This window comes from Musca autumnalis, unplaced genomic scaffold (genome assembly GCF_047663935.1).
Source record: "Musca autumnalis isolate F117 unplaced genomic scaffold, ASM4766393v1 scaffold_362, whole genome shotgun sequence".
In the NCBI taxonomy this organism is placed as follows: Eukaryota; Metazoa; Arthropoda; class Insecta; order Diptera; family Muscidae; genus Musca; species Musca autumnalis.
The window spans coordinates 9542-27820 of NW_027411936.1; the positions used below are offsets into that span (position 1 = coordinate 9542).

At 29.9% G+C, this 18279-nt stretch overlaps 1 protein-coding gene and 1 pseudogene across 1 annotated transcript; one reads left to right on the forward strand and one right to left on the reverse strand.

The window, feature by feature from the left end:
- Window positions 1-1414: 1414 nt before the first annotated feature.
- LOC141400535 (NADH-ubiquinone oxidoreductase chain 6-like) lies at window positions 1415-2012 on the reverse strand (the record flags this gene model as incomplete). The annotated part of the gene is given in 1 exon segment (XM_073979741.1): window positions 1415-2012. A coding segment is annotated over 1 exon segment (531 nt), but the record flags the coding sequence as incomplete, so codon positions are not given.
- A 1785-nt stretch (window positions 2013-3797) lies between these two features.
- Window positions 3798-14611, forward strand: LOC141400536 (NADH-ubiquinone oxidoreductase chain 5-like; annotated as a pseudogene).
- The last annotated feature ends 3668 nt before the right edge of the window (window positions 14612-18279 follow it).

Genomic DNA, 18279 nt, shown 5'->3' on the forward strand with positions numbered 1-18279 from the left:
TTGCATTAATTTTTTTAGCTGAATATGCGAGAATTTTATTTATAAGTATATTATTTTGTGTAATATTTTTGGGGTGTGATGTATTTTCTTTTATATTTTATTTAAAGTTAACTTTTGTTTCTTTATAATTATTTGAGTTCGTGGGACTTTACCTCGGTTTCGATATGATAAATTAATATATTTAGCTTGAAAAAGTTTTTTACCTTTTTCGTTAAATTTTTTATTATTTTTTTAGGGTTTAAAATTTTTTTACTATATTTATTATAATGAATTAAATTTAGTAGTAAAAGTTAATAGAAAATTTAATTTCTATCTTATGTTTTCAAAACATATGCTTAATTCAAGCTCATTAACTAGTTTAAAAGATTATCTCATCATTTTGTAATTAAAGGATTAAATAAGAAATAAGAATAGTATATTACTGTTAAAATTTGTCCAACTAGCACGTATGGTGCTTCTACAGGTCGGGCTCCAATTCATGTTAATAAAATTACTGTAACCACTATAGTTCAAAATAAAATTTTATTAATTGTGTAGAATTGAATTCCTCGGAATTTTCTTAAATGGTATAATTGCTAGAATAGCAATTGATAATACTAAAGCAATTACTCCCCCAAGTTTATTAGGAATAGATCGTAAAATTGCATAAGCGAATAAGAAATATCATTCTGGTTGAATATGAACAGGTGTTACTAAGGGGTTAGCTGGGGTGAAATTATCAGGATCTCCTAATAAATACGGGTTAATTAGTACTAATAAAATTAAAATTATTGTTATAATAATAAATCCTACAATGTCCTTATAAGTAAAATAAGGGTGGAAAGGAATTTTATCAATATTAGAGTTTAACCCAATTGGGTTATTTGAACCTGTTTCATGTAAAAATAATAAATGAATTATTGTTATTGCTAATACAATAAAAGGTAAAATAAAATGGAATGTAAAGAATCGAGTTAATGTAGCGTTATCCACAGCGAATCCTCCTCAGACTCATTGTACTAAATCAATTCCTAAATAAGGGATAGCTGATAATAGATTAGTAATAACAGTAGCTCCTCAAAAAGATATTTGCCCTCATGGAAGAACATATCCTATAAAAGCTGTTCCTATTACTAAAAATAAAATAATTACTCCTATTAATCATGTAGGGGTGTATAAATATGATCCATAATAAATTCCTCGCCCTACATGAAGGTAAATACAAATAAAAAAGAATGACGCACCATTAGCATGTAAAGTTCGTAATAATCAACCATAATTAACATCTCGACAAATATGATTTACTCTATTAAATGCTAAATTAATATCTGCTGTATAATGTATAGCAAGAAATAATCCAGTTAAAATTTGAATAACTAAACATAAGCCTAATAATGATCCGAAATTTCATCAAGATGAGATATTTCTTGGGGCAGGAAGATCTACTAGTGCATTATTTGCAATTCTTAAAATTGGATGTTTAAGTCGTTAAGGTTTGTTCATTAGTTAAATATAGGTCGTAGAGGACCCTTAAATAAATTAGTAATTTTAACTACAGCAATTAGTGTAATTAATAAATAATTTATTAGTAAAATTGTTAGTAAGTTAGTTGGATAATTATATAATTTATTTAATGATAAAGAATTTTCTATTATATAAGAATTTAAATTTGAAATTGATTGGGTTTCTAAATTAGTATATTGAAGTAAAACACTTTTATCAATAAAATATAATGAGATGATTATAATTATAAAAATTGAAATTGAAGAGATTAAGAGTTTTGTAGAAAAAGTAAATATTTCATTTGAAGCCAATGAAGTTACATAAATAAATAAAACTAATATTCCTCCTAAGAATACTAAAAATAAAATATATAAAAATCAAAATGTTTTAGTTATTAATCCTGAAAATATTGACACTAAAATAGTTTGGATTAAAAGTGTTAAACCTATTGCTAGTGGGTGTTTAATGTTTATAAAAATAAAGTTAAAAATAAATAGAAGAGTTATTAAAATTCATTGTATAACATCAAGAAATAGTTTAAATAAAATATTAATTTTGGGGATTAATGATAAAGAAATTTATTTTTTCTTGAAGTTTTAAAAGAATTAATCTTATTTTTGATTTACAAGACCAATGTTTTTGTTAAACTATTAAAACTAATGTTAATAATTTTAAATTGATGTTTACCTAGAATTTTATTTATTATAGGAGTATTTACTTTTGCTTCTAATCGAAAGCATTTATTGTCTATATTATTAAGATTAGAATATATTGTTTTAAGATTATTTCTTTTATTATTTGTATATTTAAATATATATAATTATGAAAATTTTTTTAGAATAATATTTTTAACTTTTAGAGTATGTGAAGGGGCTTTAGGTCTTTCAATTTTAGTTTCAATAATTCGTACACATGGAAATGATTATTTTCAAAGATTTAATATTTTACAATGTTAAAAATTATTTTTATAATTTTATTTTTATTTCCATTATGTTTTATTAAAAATTTATACTGAATGGTTCAAATATTTTTATTTTTAATTTCTTTTGTTTTTATTTTAAATAACATATATTCAAATTATTTTATGTCAATTTCTTACTTATTTGGTTCTGATATAATTTCTTATGGGTTGATTTTATTAAGTTTATGAATTGTTTCTTTAATATTAATGGCTAGAGAGTCTGTCATTAAGTATAGTAATTATACTAATTTATTTTTATTTAATATTGTTTTATTTATTTTTTGAAAGAAGATTAATTCCTACTTTGTTTTTAATTTTAGGGTGGGGGTATCAACCGGAACGTTTACAGGCTGGTGTTTATTTATTATTTTATACTTTATTAGTGTCGTTACCAATATTAATTGGTATTTTTTACTTATATAAGGTTACAAACACTATGAATTTTTATTTGTTAAATAATTATACATTTAATTATGAGATCTTATATTTTTCATTAGTTATAGCATTTTTAGTAAAAATACCAATATTTTTAGTTCATTTGTGATTACCTAAGGCTCATGTAGAAGCTCCTGTTTCGGGTTCAATAATTTTAGCCGGAATTATGCTAAAGTTAGGAGGGTATGGTTTATTACGGGTTTTTCCTTTTTTGCAACTTTTAGGATTAAAATTTAATTTTATTTGAATTAGAATTAGATTAGTAGGCGGGGTATTAGTGAGATTAATTTGTTTATGCCAAACTGATCTTAAGGCATTAATTGCTTATTCTTCGGTGGCTCATATAGGTATTGTATTAGCTGGTTTAATAACTATAACTTATATAGGAATATGTGGTTCTTATACTTTAATAATTGCTCATGGGTTATGTTCTTCAGGGTTATTTTGTTTAGCTAATATCTCTTATGAACGTTTAGGTAGTCGAAGTTTATTAATTAATAAGGGTTTATTAAATTTTATACCTTCTATAGCTTTATGATGATTTTTATTAAGTTCAGCAAATATAGCGGCTCCTCCGACTCTAAATTTATTAGGAGAAATTTCATTAATTAATAGAATTGTTAGTTGATCTTGAGTAACAATATTAATATTATCTTTATTATCTTTTTTAGAGCTGCTTATACATTATATTTATATGCTTATAGACAACATGGAAAGTTATTTTCAGGAATTTATTCTTTTAGAGGTGGTAAAATTCGAGAATATTTACTTTTATTTTTACATTGATTTCCATTAAATTTATTGATTTTAAAGGGGGATATGTGTATACTATGATTATAATTTAAATAGTTTATTAAAAATATTGATTTGTGGTGTCAATGATAAGATGAAATCTTTTTAAATCGTGAAATATTTATCAATTTGTTCTATTAGATTCGTTAGTTTATTTTTTGTAGTCTTTTGTCATTTACGATAGGATTAATTTTTATTATAAATGATTATATAATTTTTATTGAATGAGAAGTTGTTTCAATAAATTCTTTAATAATTGTAATAACAATTTTATTAGATTGAATAAGATTAATTTTTATATCATTTGTTTTAATAATTTCTTCTTTAGTTATTTATTATAGAAAGGAATATATAGGAAGTGATTATAAAATTAATCGGTTTATTATGTTAGTATTAATATTTGTTATATCAATAATGTTATTAATTATTAGCCCAAATTTAATTAGAATTTTATTAGGATGGGATGGATTAGGTTTAGTATCTTATTGCTTAGTAATTTATTTTCAAAACATTAAATCATATAATGCTGGGATATTAACTGCATTGTCTAATCGAATTGGAGATGTGGCTCTTTTATTAGCTATTGCTTGAATATTAAATTATGGTAGTTGAAATTATATTTTTTATTTAGATGTTATACAATCTGATAATGAAATAATAATTGTAGGGTTATTAGTTACATTAGCTGCTATAACTAAGAGTGCTCAAATTCCTTTTTCTTCTTGGTTACCTGCAGCTATAGCAGCTCCAACACCTGTTTCAGCTTTAGTTCATTCTTCTACTTTAGTTACAGCTGGTGTTTATTTATTAATTCGATTTAATATTGTTTTAAGAATAAGTTGAATAGGTAATTTATTACTATTATTATCTGGGTTAACTATATTTATAGCTGGATTAGGTGCTAATTATGAATTTGATCTAATAAAGATTATTGCTTTATCTACTTTAAGACAGTTAGGATTAATAATAAGAATTTTATCTATAGGTTTCTATAAGTTAGCTTTTTTTCATTTATTAACTCATGCCTTGTTTAAGGCATTATTATTTATGTGTGCTGGAGCTATTATTCATAATATAAATAATAATGAGAATATTCGTTTAATGGGTAGATTAAGTTTGATAATACCATTAACATCTTCTTGTTTTAATGTAGCTAATTTAGCTTTATGCGGAATACCTTTTTAGCTGGGTTTTATTCTAAGGATTTAATTTTAGAAATAGTATCTTTTTCTTATATTAATATATTTTCTTTTTTTCTTTATTTTTTTTCTACTGGTTTAACAGTTTGTTATTCTTTTCGTTTGGTTTATTATACAATAACTGGGGATTCTAATTTTTCTTCATTAAATATATTAAATGATGAAGGTTGAGTAATATTAAAGAGTATAATAGGTTTATTAATTTTAAGAATTATAGGAGGAAGTATATTAAATTGATTAATTTTTCCTACACCAGAAGTTATTATTTTACCTTTTAATTTAAAATTGTTAACATTATTTGTATGTTATATAATTTCTAATGTTATAGGTTATATAATTTCTAATGTTTCTTTATCTATATATATAAATGAGCTTGGTGATAAGTGATTGACTGACTGACTGACTGACTGACTGACTCATCATCAACGCCCAGCCAAAACGGCTAAAGCTAGGAGCTTGAAATTTTACCAGTGGGTCACTGTTGATGCAAATGTGCGAGATAAGGCCGGGTTTTAGAAAATTCGTCCTGGAACCACAAAAAATAACAACAACAAAAATCCTTATTTTTCATTACTATTACGTACTTATTCACTTAGTTGGCCCTCTGCAAGACATGTGTAAAATTAACAATGCCATAACTTCTTGATATCGTAAGAGATCACACATAATTTCAAATTTTGTAGTTTACTTCTAGGCGCACTTATTTTATCGTAAACCACTAAATAATAGAAAGACAAGACATTTGTTATCTTCCATTGCAACAGATGTCGCAGTTGGTGATAATGGTGTATAAACATCAATTACGCAAATGAACAAATGAGTTGCTGTTGAAGACAACATTAGGGGAATAAATTCAGAAATCGGCCAGAAATAACAACAACTAAAAACTGTATGGACCTGACTTTTTGGTAATAACTAAATGTTTGCAAATCAATGAAAGTGCAATAGAATTGTGCATATTACCACGATTTATTTGCAATTAAGAATTTTATCGTATATGGAGATGTACAGTCATAACTATTCAATTTTCAATTTCAAAATCTGTAATTTGATGAAATCGCTAAATAATTAATGAAATCAATAATAGGCCCCAGGAATATAGGAATATAGGAATTTGGTATGGAAATCAAGGTTGGGAAGTGGTGCATCTAAAAGGAAATGGTTTGGAAAATTACCAATCATGTGTACGAAAAGTACTAAATTTAGTACAATTTAGATTTGGGTGAACGTAAAGAGCTGGAAACCTGAAATTTGGAATTAAGGTTACTGTTGTAGTGTAGGATTGAGATATGAGGGTAGTTTTGGAAATTCGTGCTTATGTGTACGAAAAGTACTAAATAGTACTAAATTTGGTACAATAGGGATTTGGGTGAACGGATAGAGCTGGAATCCTGATATTTGGAATTGAGATTACTGTTGGAGTGTAGGATTGAAGAACTTTTGGAAATTCGTACTTATGTGTATGAAAAGTACTAAATGGTACTAAATTTGATACAATGGGGATTTGGGTGAACGGATAATAGCTGGAATCTCGAAATTTGGAATTGAGATTACTGGTGGGGTGTAGGATTGAGGTAGTTTTGAAAATTCGTACTTATGGGTACGAAAAGTACTAAATGGTGCTAAATTTAGTACAATTTGGATTTGAATGAACGGATAGAGCTGGAAACCTGAAATTTGTAATTAATATTACCGTTGAAGTGTAGAATTGAGATATGAAGGTGGTTTTGGAAATTAGTACTTATGTGTACGGAAAGTACTAAATGGAACTAAATTTTGTATAATGGGGATTTGGGTGAACGGATAGCGCTGGAATCTCTAAATTTGGAACTGAGATTACTGGTGGAGTTTAATATTGTGGAAGTTTTGGAAATTCGTACATAGGGTACGAAAAATACTAAATAGCACTAAATTTGGTACAGTTTCGATTTGGGTGAACGGATAGGGCTTAATTCCTCAAATTTGGACTGAGGATCACTGATGAAGAGTAAGAAAGATGCACCAAAGGGTTTTTGGAAACTTGAGTGTACGAAAAGTAATAATTGGTACTAAATTTAGTACAATTTGGATTTGAGTGAACGGATAGAGCTGGATTCCTGAAATTTGGAATTGATATTACTGTTGGAGTGTAGGACTGGGGAAGTTTTGGAAATTCTTACTTATGTGAATGAAAAGTACTAAATGGTACTAAATTTGGGACAATGGGGATTTGGGTAAACGGATATAGTTGGAATCTCGAAATTTGGAATTGAGATTACTGGTGGGGTGTAGAATTGAGGTAGTTTTGAAAATTCGTACTTATGGGTACGAAAAGTACTAAATGGTACTAAATTTAGTACAATTTGGATTTGGGTGAACGTATGTATGTAGCTGGAAACCTGAAATTTGGAATTAAGATTACTGTGAAGTGTAGGACTGAGATATGAGGGTGGTTTTGGAAATTCGTACTTATGTGTTCGAAAAGTACTAAATTTGATACAATAGGGATTCGAGTGAACGGACAGAGCTGGAATCCTGAAATTTGAAATTGAGATTACTGTAGGATCATAGGATTGGGGAAATTTTGGAAATTCGTATTTATGTGTACGAAAAGTACTAAATGGTACTAAATTTATTACAATTTGGATTTGGGTGAACGGATAGAACTGGAATCCTGAATTTTAAGTATCAAGGTTGGGAAATGGCGTTGAAATGAGGAAATGGTTTTGGAAGTTCGTATTTATGATTACGAGCAGTACTAAATTTGGATTTGGGTGAACGGATAGAGCTGGAATCCTAAAGTTTTGAATTAAGATTACTGTAGGGGTGTAGGATTGAGATAGTTTTAGAAATTCGTACCTTTGAGTACGAAAAGTACTAAATGGTACTAAATTTGGTACAATTTGGATTTGGATGAACGGATAAAGCTGGAATTCTGAAATTTGGAACTAAGATTACTGTCGGACAGTAGAATTGAGGTAGTTTTGGAAATTCGTACTTATGGGTACAGAAAGCACTAAATTCGGTACAATTTGAATTTTAGTAAACGGATAGTGTTGGAATTAGGAATTAAGATTACTGTAGGAGTGTAGTATTGAGGAAATTTTGAAAAGTCGTACGTGTGCGTACGAGAAGTACTAAATGGTACTAAATATGGTACAATGTGGATTTGGGTGAACGGGTAGAGCTGGAATCCGGAAATTTTTGTTTGGGAAAGAAATGGTACTAAATTTGATACAATTTGGATTCGGGTGAATTAATAGAGCTGGAATCCTGAAATTTGGAATTACGATTACAGTCGAAGAGTAGGATTCAGGTTGTTTTGAAAAAGCAAACTTATGGTTACAAAAAGCACTAAATGGTACTAAATTTAGTACAATTTGTATGTAGGTGAACGGATAGCGGTGGAATCCTGCAATTTGAAAGTATGATTATTGTAGCCCTGTTGCGTTGAGGAAGTTTTGAAAATTGGTACGAAAATTCTAAATTGTTCTAAATTTAGTACAATTTTAATTTGGTTTAACGGATAGAGTTTGAATCCTGAAATTTGGAAGTAAGATTACTACTAAAGTGAAGGATTGAGGTAGTTTTGGAAAATCTTTCTTATGGGTACGAAGAGTTCGACTTGATACTAAGTTTGGTACAATTTGGAATTGGACGAACGGATACAGCTGGAATCTTGAGATTTGGAATTACTGTAATTATTATGGAATTTACTGTAATTATTTTGTATTAATGTCCGTGTATGGCTGAGATATGTCGTCGAAATACGTACCATAAGTATACGAAAATTACTTAATGGTACTCAATTTGTTTTTGGGTGTAGGGACAGAGCTGGAATTTTTATTTTTTGGAGTTAGGGTGTGTATTGGTGTGCAACGTTGATCTCGCTGTTAATGTGTAAGGGTGAGATACGGCTGATCTTTTTTAAAAACGAACTTAAGGGGTACGTACAGTACTAAGATAAAAATAAATATTGATTAAAATTGGTATTAGTGCGACCAAATTTTCAGTGTTTGTCATTTCCATATTATATATTGTTTATTTATTTTTTTATATCCTTTCCGCATACGAAGTAGCGGGCATTTTGCTATAATAAATAAAATAATAGACAAATAACATCTATTGCAATTTGGGGTTACTTTTTAATGTCATTATCACTAGATGCTTAAGATGTGGCAATACAAAACCAAATTAAGTTTTTGTATTCGTTCAAAATTCGTTATGTCTAAAAGTGAGACTCTAGAAGCCAAAGGGCAGACGAATAACGAATACGATTTCAGATGCGGTCGCTAAAGCTCCAAATTGATTTATTTGCAAATCTATATATATAAATGAGCTTGGTGATAAGTGATTGACTGACTGACTGACTGACTGACTCATCATCAACGCCCAGCCAAAACGGCTAGAGCTAGGAGCTTGAAATTTTACCAGTGGGTCACTGTTGATGCAAATGTGCGAGATAAGGCCGGGTTTTAGAAAATTCGTCCTGGAACCACAAAAAATAACAACAACAAAAATCCTTATTTTTCATTACTATTACGTACTTATTCACTTAGTTGGCCCTCTGCAAGACATGTGTAAAATTAACAATGCCATAACTTCTTGATATCGTAAGAGATCACACATAATTTCAAATTTTGTAGTTTACTTCTAGGCGCACTTATTTTATCGTAAACCACTAAATAATAGAAAGACAAGACATTTGTTATCTTCCATTGCAACAGATGTCGCAGTTGGTGATAATGGTGTATAAACATCAATTACGCAAATGAACAAATGAGTTGCTGTTGAAGACAACATTAGGGGAATAAATTCAGAAATCGGCCAGAAATAACAACAACTAAAAACTGTATGGACCTGACTTTTTGGTAATAACTAAATGTTTGCAAATCAATGAAAGTGCAATAGAATTGTGCATATTACCACGATTTATTTGCAATTAAGAATTTTATCGTATATGGAGATGTACAGTCATAACTATTCAATTTTCAATTTCAAAATCTGTAATTTGATGAAATCGCTAAATAATTAATGAAATCAATAATAGGCCCCAGGAATATAGGAATATAGGAATTTGGTATGGAAATCAAGGTTGGGAAGTACTTACTTACTTACTTAGCTGGCCCATTACAGAACATTTGTTCTATAGGCCTAACTAAGAAGAGATCTCCATTCCTCTCTATTTGTTGCTTTGCTCTCTGGAATACCGCGCCTTTTCATCTCAACATCCACTTGTTTGCGCCATCTATTCCTTGGCCTGCCAATTCTGCGTGCACCGCCATGTGGCATGTATTCATACGCCTTTTTAGCGGGTTCATCATCGCTCATTCTTATGATATGGCCTAGCCAACGCAATCGCTGCATCTCGATACGTTTAACAATATTCATGTCGTTGTATAGCAGATACAGCTCGTGGTTCATGCGACGTCGATATTCACCGTCAACGCAGATTGGTCCGTAGATCTTTCGAAGAATTTTTCTCTCAAACACACCAAGCACTGCCATGTCTGCTTGCGCAAGTACCCAGGCTTCGGAGCCATACATCAGCACGGGTAGTATCAGTGTTTTGTAGAGCGTTATTTTTGTTTGACGAGATGTGGCTTTGTTTTTAAACTGCTTACTTAATCCAAAGTAGCATCTGTTGGCCAATACAATTCTTCTTTTTATTTCACAACTGATGTCGTTTGCTGTGTTGACGGAGGTGCCGAGGTAGACGAAGTCTTTTACTACCTCAATATTATAGGAACCAACTTCCACAGTCGGTCCGAGCTCAATGGACGCATTGCGCGTCGACACCATCAACTTGGTCTTCTCACCGTTTACCGCCAGACCCACTTTAGCAGATTCTCCTTCGACCTTTATAAAGGTATCAGTTACTTCTTTTACTGATCGACCCATGATGTCTATATCATCAGCATAAGCAAGTAACATGTGACTATTGGTGTAGATTGTGCCACTTCTTTTGACGTTTGCCTCTCGTATAACCTTTTCTAGCAGGATGTTGAAGAGGTCACACGAAAGGCTGTCTCCTTGTCTGAAACCTCTTTTGGTACCAAACTCTTCGGAGAGGTTCTTTCCTATTTTAACTGAGGACCTCGTGTCAGTTAAAGTCATTTTACAAAGCCGGATGAGCTTTGCGGGAATACCAAATTCAGACATGGCTTGGAATACCTTTGAGCGCAGCGGACTGTCGAAGGCTGCTTTATAATCGACAAAAAGGTGGTAGGTGTCGATCTGCATCTCTTGGGTCTTCTCCAGGATTTGCCGCAGGGTAAATATCTGGTCAATGGTGGACTTGCCAGGTCTAAAGCCGCATTGGTATGGTCCAATAATCTCGTTGACCATTGGCTTTAGTCGTTCGCACAATATCCCTGACACGATCTTGTAGGCAATAGGGAGTAGACTTATGCCCCTATAGTTAGAGCATACAGTCTTATCTCCCTTCTTGTGGACGGGGCACAGGATACTCAGGTTCCAAGGTTGGGAAGTGGTGCATCTAAAAGGAAATGGTTTGGAAAATTACCAATCATGTGTACGAAAAGTACTAAATTTAGTACAATTTAGATTTGGGTGAACGTAAAGAGCTGGAAACCTGAAATTTGGAATTAAGGTTACTGTTGTAGTGTAGGATTGAGATATGAGGGTAGTTTTGGAAATTCGTGCTTATGTGTACGAAAAGTACTAAATAGTACTAAATTTGGTACAATAGGGATTTGGGTGAACGGATAGAGCTGGAATCCTGATATTTGGAATTGAGATTACTGTTGGAGTGTAGGATTGAAGAACTTTTGGAAATTCGTACTTATGTGTATGAAAAGTACTAAATGGTACTAAATTTGATACAATGGGGATTTGGGTGAACGGATAATAGCTGGAATCTCGAAATTTGGAATTGAGATTACTGGTGGGGTGTAGGATTGAGGTAGTTTTGAAAATTCGTACTTATGGGTACGAAAAGTACTAAATGGTGCTAAATTTAGTACAATTTGGATTTGAATGAACGGATAGAGCTGGAAACCTGAAATTTGGAATTAATATTACTGTTGAAGTGTAGGATTGAGATATGAAGGTGGTTTTGGAAATTAGTACTTATGTGTACGGAAAGTACTAAATGGAACTAAATTTTGTATAATGGGGATTTGGGTGAACGGATAGCGCTGGAATCTCTAAATTTGGAACTGAGATTACTGGTGGAGTTTAATATTGTGGAAGTTTTGGAAATTCGTACATAGGGTACGAAAAATACTAAATAGCACTAAATTTGGTACAGTTTCGATTTAGGTGAACGGATAGGGCTTGATTGCTCAAATTTGGACTGAGGATCACTGATGAAGAGTAAGAAAGATGCACCAAAGGGTTTTTGGAAACTTGAGTGTACGAAAAGTAATAATTGGTACTAAATTTAGTACAATTTGGATTTGAGTGAACGGATAGAGCTGGACTCCTGAAATTTGGAATTGATATTACTGTTGGAGTGTAGGACTGGGGAAGTTTTGGAAATTCTTACTTATGTGAATGAAAAGTACTAAATGGTACTAAATTTGGGACAATGGGGATTTGGGTAAACGGATATAGTTGGAATCTCGAAATTTGGAATTGAGATTACTGGTGGGGTGTAGAATTGAGGTAGTTTTGAAAATTCGTACTTATGGGTACGAAAAGTACTAAATGGTACTAAATTTAGTACAATTTGGATTTGGGTGAACGTATGTATGTAGCTGGAAACCTGAAATTTGGAATTAAGATTACTGTGAAGTGTAGGACTGAGATATGAGGGTGGTTTTGGAAATTCGTACTTATGTGTTCGAAAAGTACTGAATTTGGTACAATAGGGATTCGAGTGAACGGACAGAGCTGGAATCCTGAAATTTGAAATTGAGATTACTGTTGGATCATAGGATTGGGGAAATTTTGGAAATTCGTATTTATGTGTACGAAAAGTACTAAATGGTACTAAATTTATTACAATTTGGATTTGGGTGAACGGATAGAACTGGAATCCTGAATTTTAAGTATCAAGGTTGGGAAATGGCATTGAAATAAGGAAATGGTTTTGGAAGTTCGTATTTATGATTACGAGCAGTACTAAATTTAAATTAGAGCTGGAATCCTAAAGTTTTGAATTAAGATTACTGTAGGGGTGTAGGATTGAGATAGTTTTAGAAATTCGTACCTTTGAGTATGAAAAGTACTAAATGGTACTAAATTTGGTACAATTTGGATTTGGATGAACGGATAAAGCTGGAATTCTGAAATTTGGAACTAAGATTACTGTCGGACAGTAGAATTGAGGTAGTTTTGGAAATTCGTACTTATGGGTACAGAAAGCACTAAATTCGGTACAATTTGAATTTTAGTAAACGGATAGTGTTGGAATTAGGAATTAAGATTACTGTAGGAGTGTAGTATTGAGGAAATTTTGAAAAGTCGTACGTGTGCGTACGAGAAGTACTAAATGGTACTAAATATGGTACAATGTGCATTTGGGTGAACGGGTAGAGCTGGAATCCTGAAATTTTTGTTTGGGAAAGAAATGGTACTAAATTTGATACAATTTGGATTCGGGTGAATTAATAGAGCTGGAATCCTGAAATTTGGAATTACGATTACAGTCGAAGAGTAGGATTCAGGTTGTTTTGAAAAAGCAAACTTATGGTTACGAAAAGCACTAAATGGTACTAAATTTAGTACCATTTGTATGTAGGTGAACGGATAGCGGTGGAATCCTGCAATTTGAAAGTATGATTATTGTAGCCCTGTTGCGTTGAGGAAGTTTTGAAAATTGGTACGAAAATGCTAAATTGTTCTAAATTTAGTACAATTTTAATTTGGTTTAACGGATAGAGTTTGAATCCTGAAATTTGGAAGTAAGATTACTACTAAAGTGAAGGATTGAGGTAGTTTTGGAAAATCTTTCTTATGGGTACGAAGAGTTCGACTTGATACTAAGTTTGGTACAATTTGGAATTGGACGAACGGATACAGCTGGAATCTTGAGATTTGGAATTACTGTAATTATTATGGAATTTACTGTAATTATTTTGTATTAATGTCCGTGTATGGCTGAGATATGTCGTCGAAATACGTACCATAAGTATACGAAAATTACTTAATGGTACTCAATTTGTTTTTGGGTGTAGGGACAGTGCTGGAATTTTTATTTTTTGGAGTTAGGGTGTGTATTGGTGTGCAACGTTGATCTCGCTGTTAATGTGTAAGGGTGAGATACGGCTGATCTTTTTTAAAAACGAACTTAAGGGGTACGTACAGTACTAAGATAAAAATAAATATTGATTAAAATTGGTATTAGTGCGACCAAATTTTCAGTGTTTGTCATTTCCATATTATATATTGTTTATTTGTTTTTTTTATATCCTTTCCGCATACGAAGTAGCGGGCATTTTGCTAGTTTTTTATAAATAAGGCTGTAATAAATTATAATAGTTCTTATTTTTTAGGTTCTATATGGTTTATACCTTATATTTCTACTTATGGGATTATTAATTATTCTTTAATTTTAGGAAAGTTAAGTATCAAGTCGTTTGATCAAGGTTGGTCAGAATATTTTGGTGGGCAACAACTTTATTATAATTTAACAAAGAATTCTCAATTAAATCAAATATTACAAAATAATAATTTAAAACTTTATTTATTAAGTTTTGTTTTTTGGATTGTTATTGTATTTATATATATAATTTGTTTTTATTCAAATAGCTTATATTTAGAGTATAACACTGAAGATGTTAGGGAGATTAATTAATCTTTGAATATACTGAATTTTTTTTAGTAATTTATAAAATAAAATTATTTAATTTTACAATGAAAATGTAATGTTTTTATTAAACTATATAAATAGAAGTATAAATGGAATTTAACCATTAAAAGAAAAAAGTTAGCAGCTTTTACTTGAACATCATACTTCCTTAATTGGAGTTTAAAACTCAATTCTATCATTAACAGTGATAAGCCGCTTTTTGGCTTCAATTGAAGAATAAGGGTAAATTTACCTAAGATTAGGTCGAAACTAATTGCAATATTTCGCTTCATATTCAAGGTAGATTGAAAAATCAATACTTTTTGAATGCAAATCAAATGTTATAATTAACTACAACCCTATTATTAATTTGATCAATTTAATATACCTTGATTTCATTCATGATAAAGTCCTAGTAATAAAATTAAAATAAAAATAATTGATGTAATTGTTCAATATATAAGGTTTGAAAATTTAATAATTAAAATAATTGGTAAAATTAATGCAATTTCTACATCAAAAATTAAAAAAATAATAGTAATTAAAAAAAATCGTAAAGAGAAAGGAAGTCGAGATGATGATTTTGGGTCAAATCCGCATTCAAATGGAGATGATTTTTCTCGATCAACAATAGTTTTTTTTGACAAAAGTGAAGCTAATAGTATTACTATTACAGAAATTAATAAAAGGATTAAGCTAATTGTTAAAATTGAAAAAATTACTATTAATACTATTAATAATAGACCTTATGATTGGAAGTCAAATATACTTTATATACTATATAGATAATAATTTATCCACCTCATCAATAAATTGATACATAAAGGAATAATCAAACAATATCAACAAAGTGCCAATATCAAGCAGCAGCTTCAAATCCAAAGTGATGATTCTTTGAAAAATGATTATTTAAATGTCGTCCTAAACAAACAATTAAGAAAGTTGTCCCAATTAATACATGAAGACCATGAAATCCTGTTGCTATAAAAAAAGTAGATCCATATACTGAGTCAGCAATTGTGAATGGAGCTTCAATATATTCATAAGCTTGAAGAATTGTAAAATAGACTCCTAATAATACAGTAAAAAATAAACCTTGAGTAGTTTGAGAATGATTACCTTCCATTAAACTATGATGAGCTCAAGTAACAGTAATTCCAGAAGTTAATAAAATTACAGTATTTAATAAAGGAATTTGGAATGGATTAAATAGAGTAATTCCTATAGGAGGTCATATAGCTCCAAGTTCGATTGAAGGGGATAAACTACTATGGAAAAAAGCTCAAAAAAATGAAACAAAAAATAAAATTTCTGAAAGAATAAATAAAATTATTCCTCATCGTAATCCTGTTGTTACAGAAATAGTGTGAAGACCTTGATAAGTTCCTTCTCGGGAAACATCTCGTCATCATTGATAAACAGTTAAAATTGTAATTATATTACCTAATAGGAAAAGAGAATTATCGTATTGATGAAATCACTTTACTATTCCAGCAACTGTTGTTATAGCACCAATTGAAGCTGTTAATGGTCATGGGCTATAATCTACTAAGTGAAATGGGTGATTTGAGTGAGTTGACATTAGTTTACTTCTCTAGAATATAATGGTCTTAGGACAGCAAATACATAAGATTGAATTATAGCAACTGCTGATTCTAAAACTAATAAAGCAATTTGAGTAATAATTAGGAAACTAATTAAAATAATTGATAAAGAAGGTCCTGTATTTCCTAAAAGTGTTAATAGTAAATGTCCGGCAATTATATTTGCTGTTAATCGTACAGCTAAAGTTCCAGGTCGAATTACATTTCTAATTGTTTCAATGCATACTATAAATGGTATTAAAATAGCTTGAGTTCCTTGTGGTACTAAATGAGCAAATATATGTTGGGTATTATTAATTCAACCGTATAATATAAAACATAGTCATAAAGGGAGAGCTAATGATAAAGTTAATGTTAAATGACTTGTACTAGTAAAAATGTATGGGAATAATCCTATAAAATTATTAAATAAAATTATAGAAAATAATGAAACGAAAATAAATGTAGAACCATTAGTTCCTATAGGCCCTAATAATGTTTTAAATTCTTTATGAAGAGTTAATAAAATATTATTTCAAAAAATATGATATCGAGAAGGTATTAGTCAGTATATAGATGGGATTATCAAAATTCCTAAAAAAGTACTTAATCAATTTAAGGAAAGATTAAAAATACTTGATGATGGGTCGAATACAGAAAATAAATTTGTTATCATTTTCAATTTAATGATTTTGTTGAGTGAGTCTTATTATTTAAAATTGATTTAGGTATCGGAGGAATATATGAATAGTAATTTATTATATTAAAAATTACAAATGTAATTGAAAAAATAATAAATAAACTTAATCAACCAATTGGTGCTATTTGAGGGATTAAAAAATATTAATGAATTAATAATTTTAGTTTGACAAACTAATGTTATATATTTAACTAATTTTTTCATTAGAAGTAAGTGCTAATTTACTATAAAATGGTTTAAGAGACCAGTACTTGCTTTCAGTCATCTAATGAAGAGTTATTTTTAGAAATTCATTTAATAAAATAATTTACAGGAACACTTTCAATTACAATTGGTATAAAACTGTGATTTGCTCCACAAATCTCTGAACATTGTCCATAAAATAGTCCTGGCCGATTAATTAAAAAATTTGTTTGATTTAATCGACCAGGTGTACCATCTACCTTTACACCTAACGCAGGGATAGTTCATGAATGAATTACATCAGCAGCTGTAACTAGAATTCGAATTTGTGAATTTATAGGAAGAATTACACGGTTATCAACGTCTAATAAACGGAACCCATCTACAGGCAATTCATTAGTTGGGATTATGTATGAATCTAATTCAACATTATTAAAATCTGAATATTCATAGCTTCAATATCATTGATGACCAATAGCCTTTAAAGTTACTGCAGGTTCATTAATTTCATCTAATAAATATAGTAAACGTAAAGAAGGAAAAGCAATAAATAGTAAAATAATAGCAGGTAAAATAGTTCAAATAATTTCAATTGTTTGTCCATGTAATAAGTATCGATTTACATATTTATTAAAAATAAAGTAAATATTAAATAACCTACTAATACAGTGATTGTTACTAAAATTATTAATGCGTGATCATGAAAAAAAAATTAATTGTTCTATTAATGGGGAAGAACTATCTTGTAAACCTAAATTTGCTCATGTTGACATTAGTTTTCTAATAAAAGTAAAATACTTTATATATGGAGCTTAAATCCATTGCACTAATCTGCCATATTAGAAATTAACTAATGAAGGCAATTCATTATATCTGTGTTCAGCAGGTGGGGTATTTTGTAATCATTCAATTGATGAATTTAATTGAATTGGGAAGATTACTTGACGTTGAGATATTAGACTTTCTCAGATAATATAGAATAAATATAAAATTCCTAATAATGAAATTGTTGACCCAATTGTTGAGATTACATTTCATGTTGTGTAGGCATCTGGATAGTCAGAATATCGACGAGGTATCCCAGCTAATCCTAAAAAATGTTGAGGAAAAAATGTTAAATTTACTCCAATGAATATTATAACAAATTGACTTTTTAAAAGTTTATTATTTAAGGTTAGTCCTGTAAATAATGGGTATCAGTGGACAAA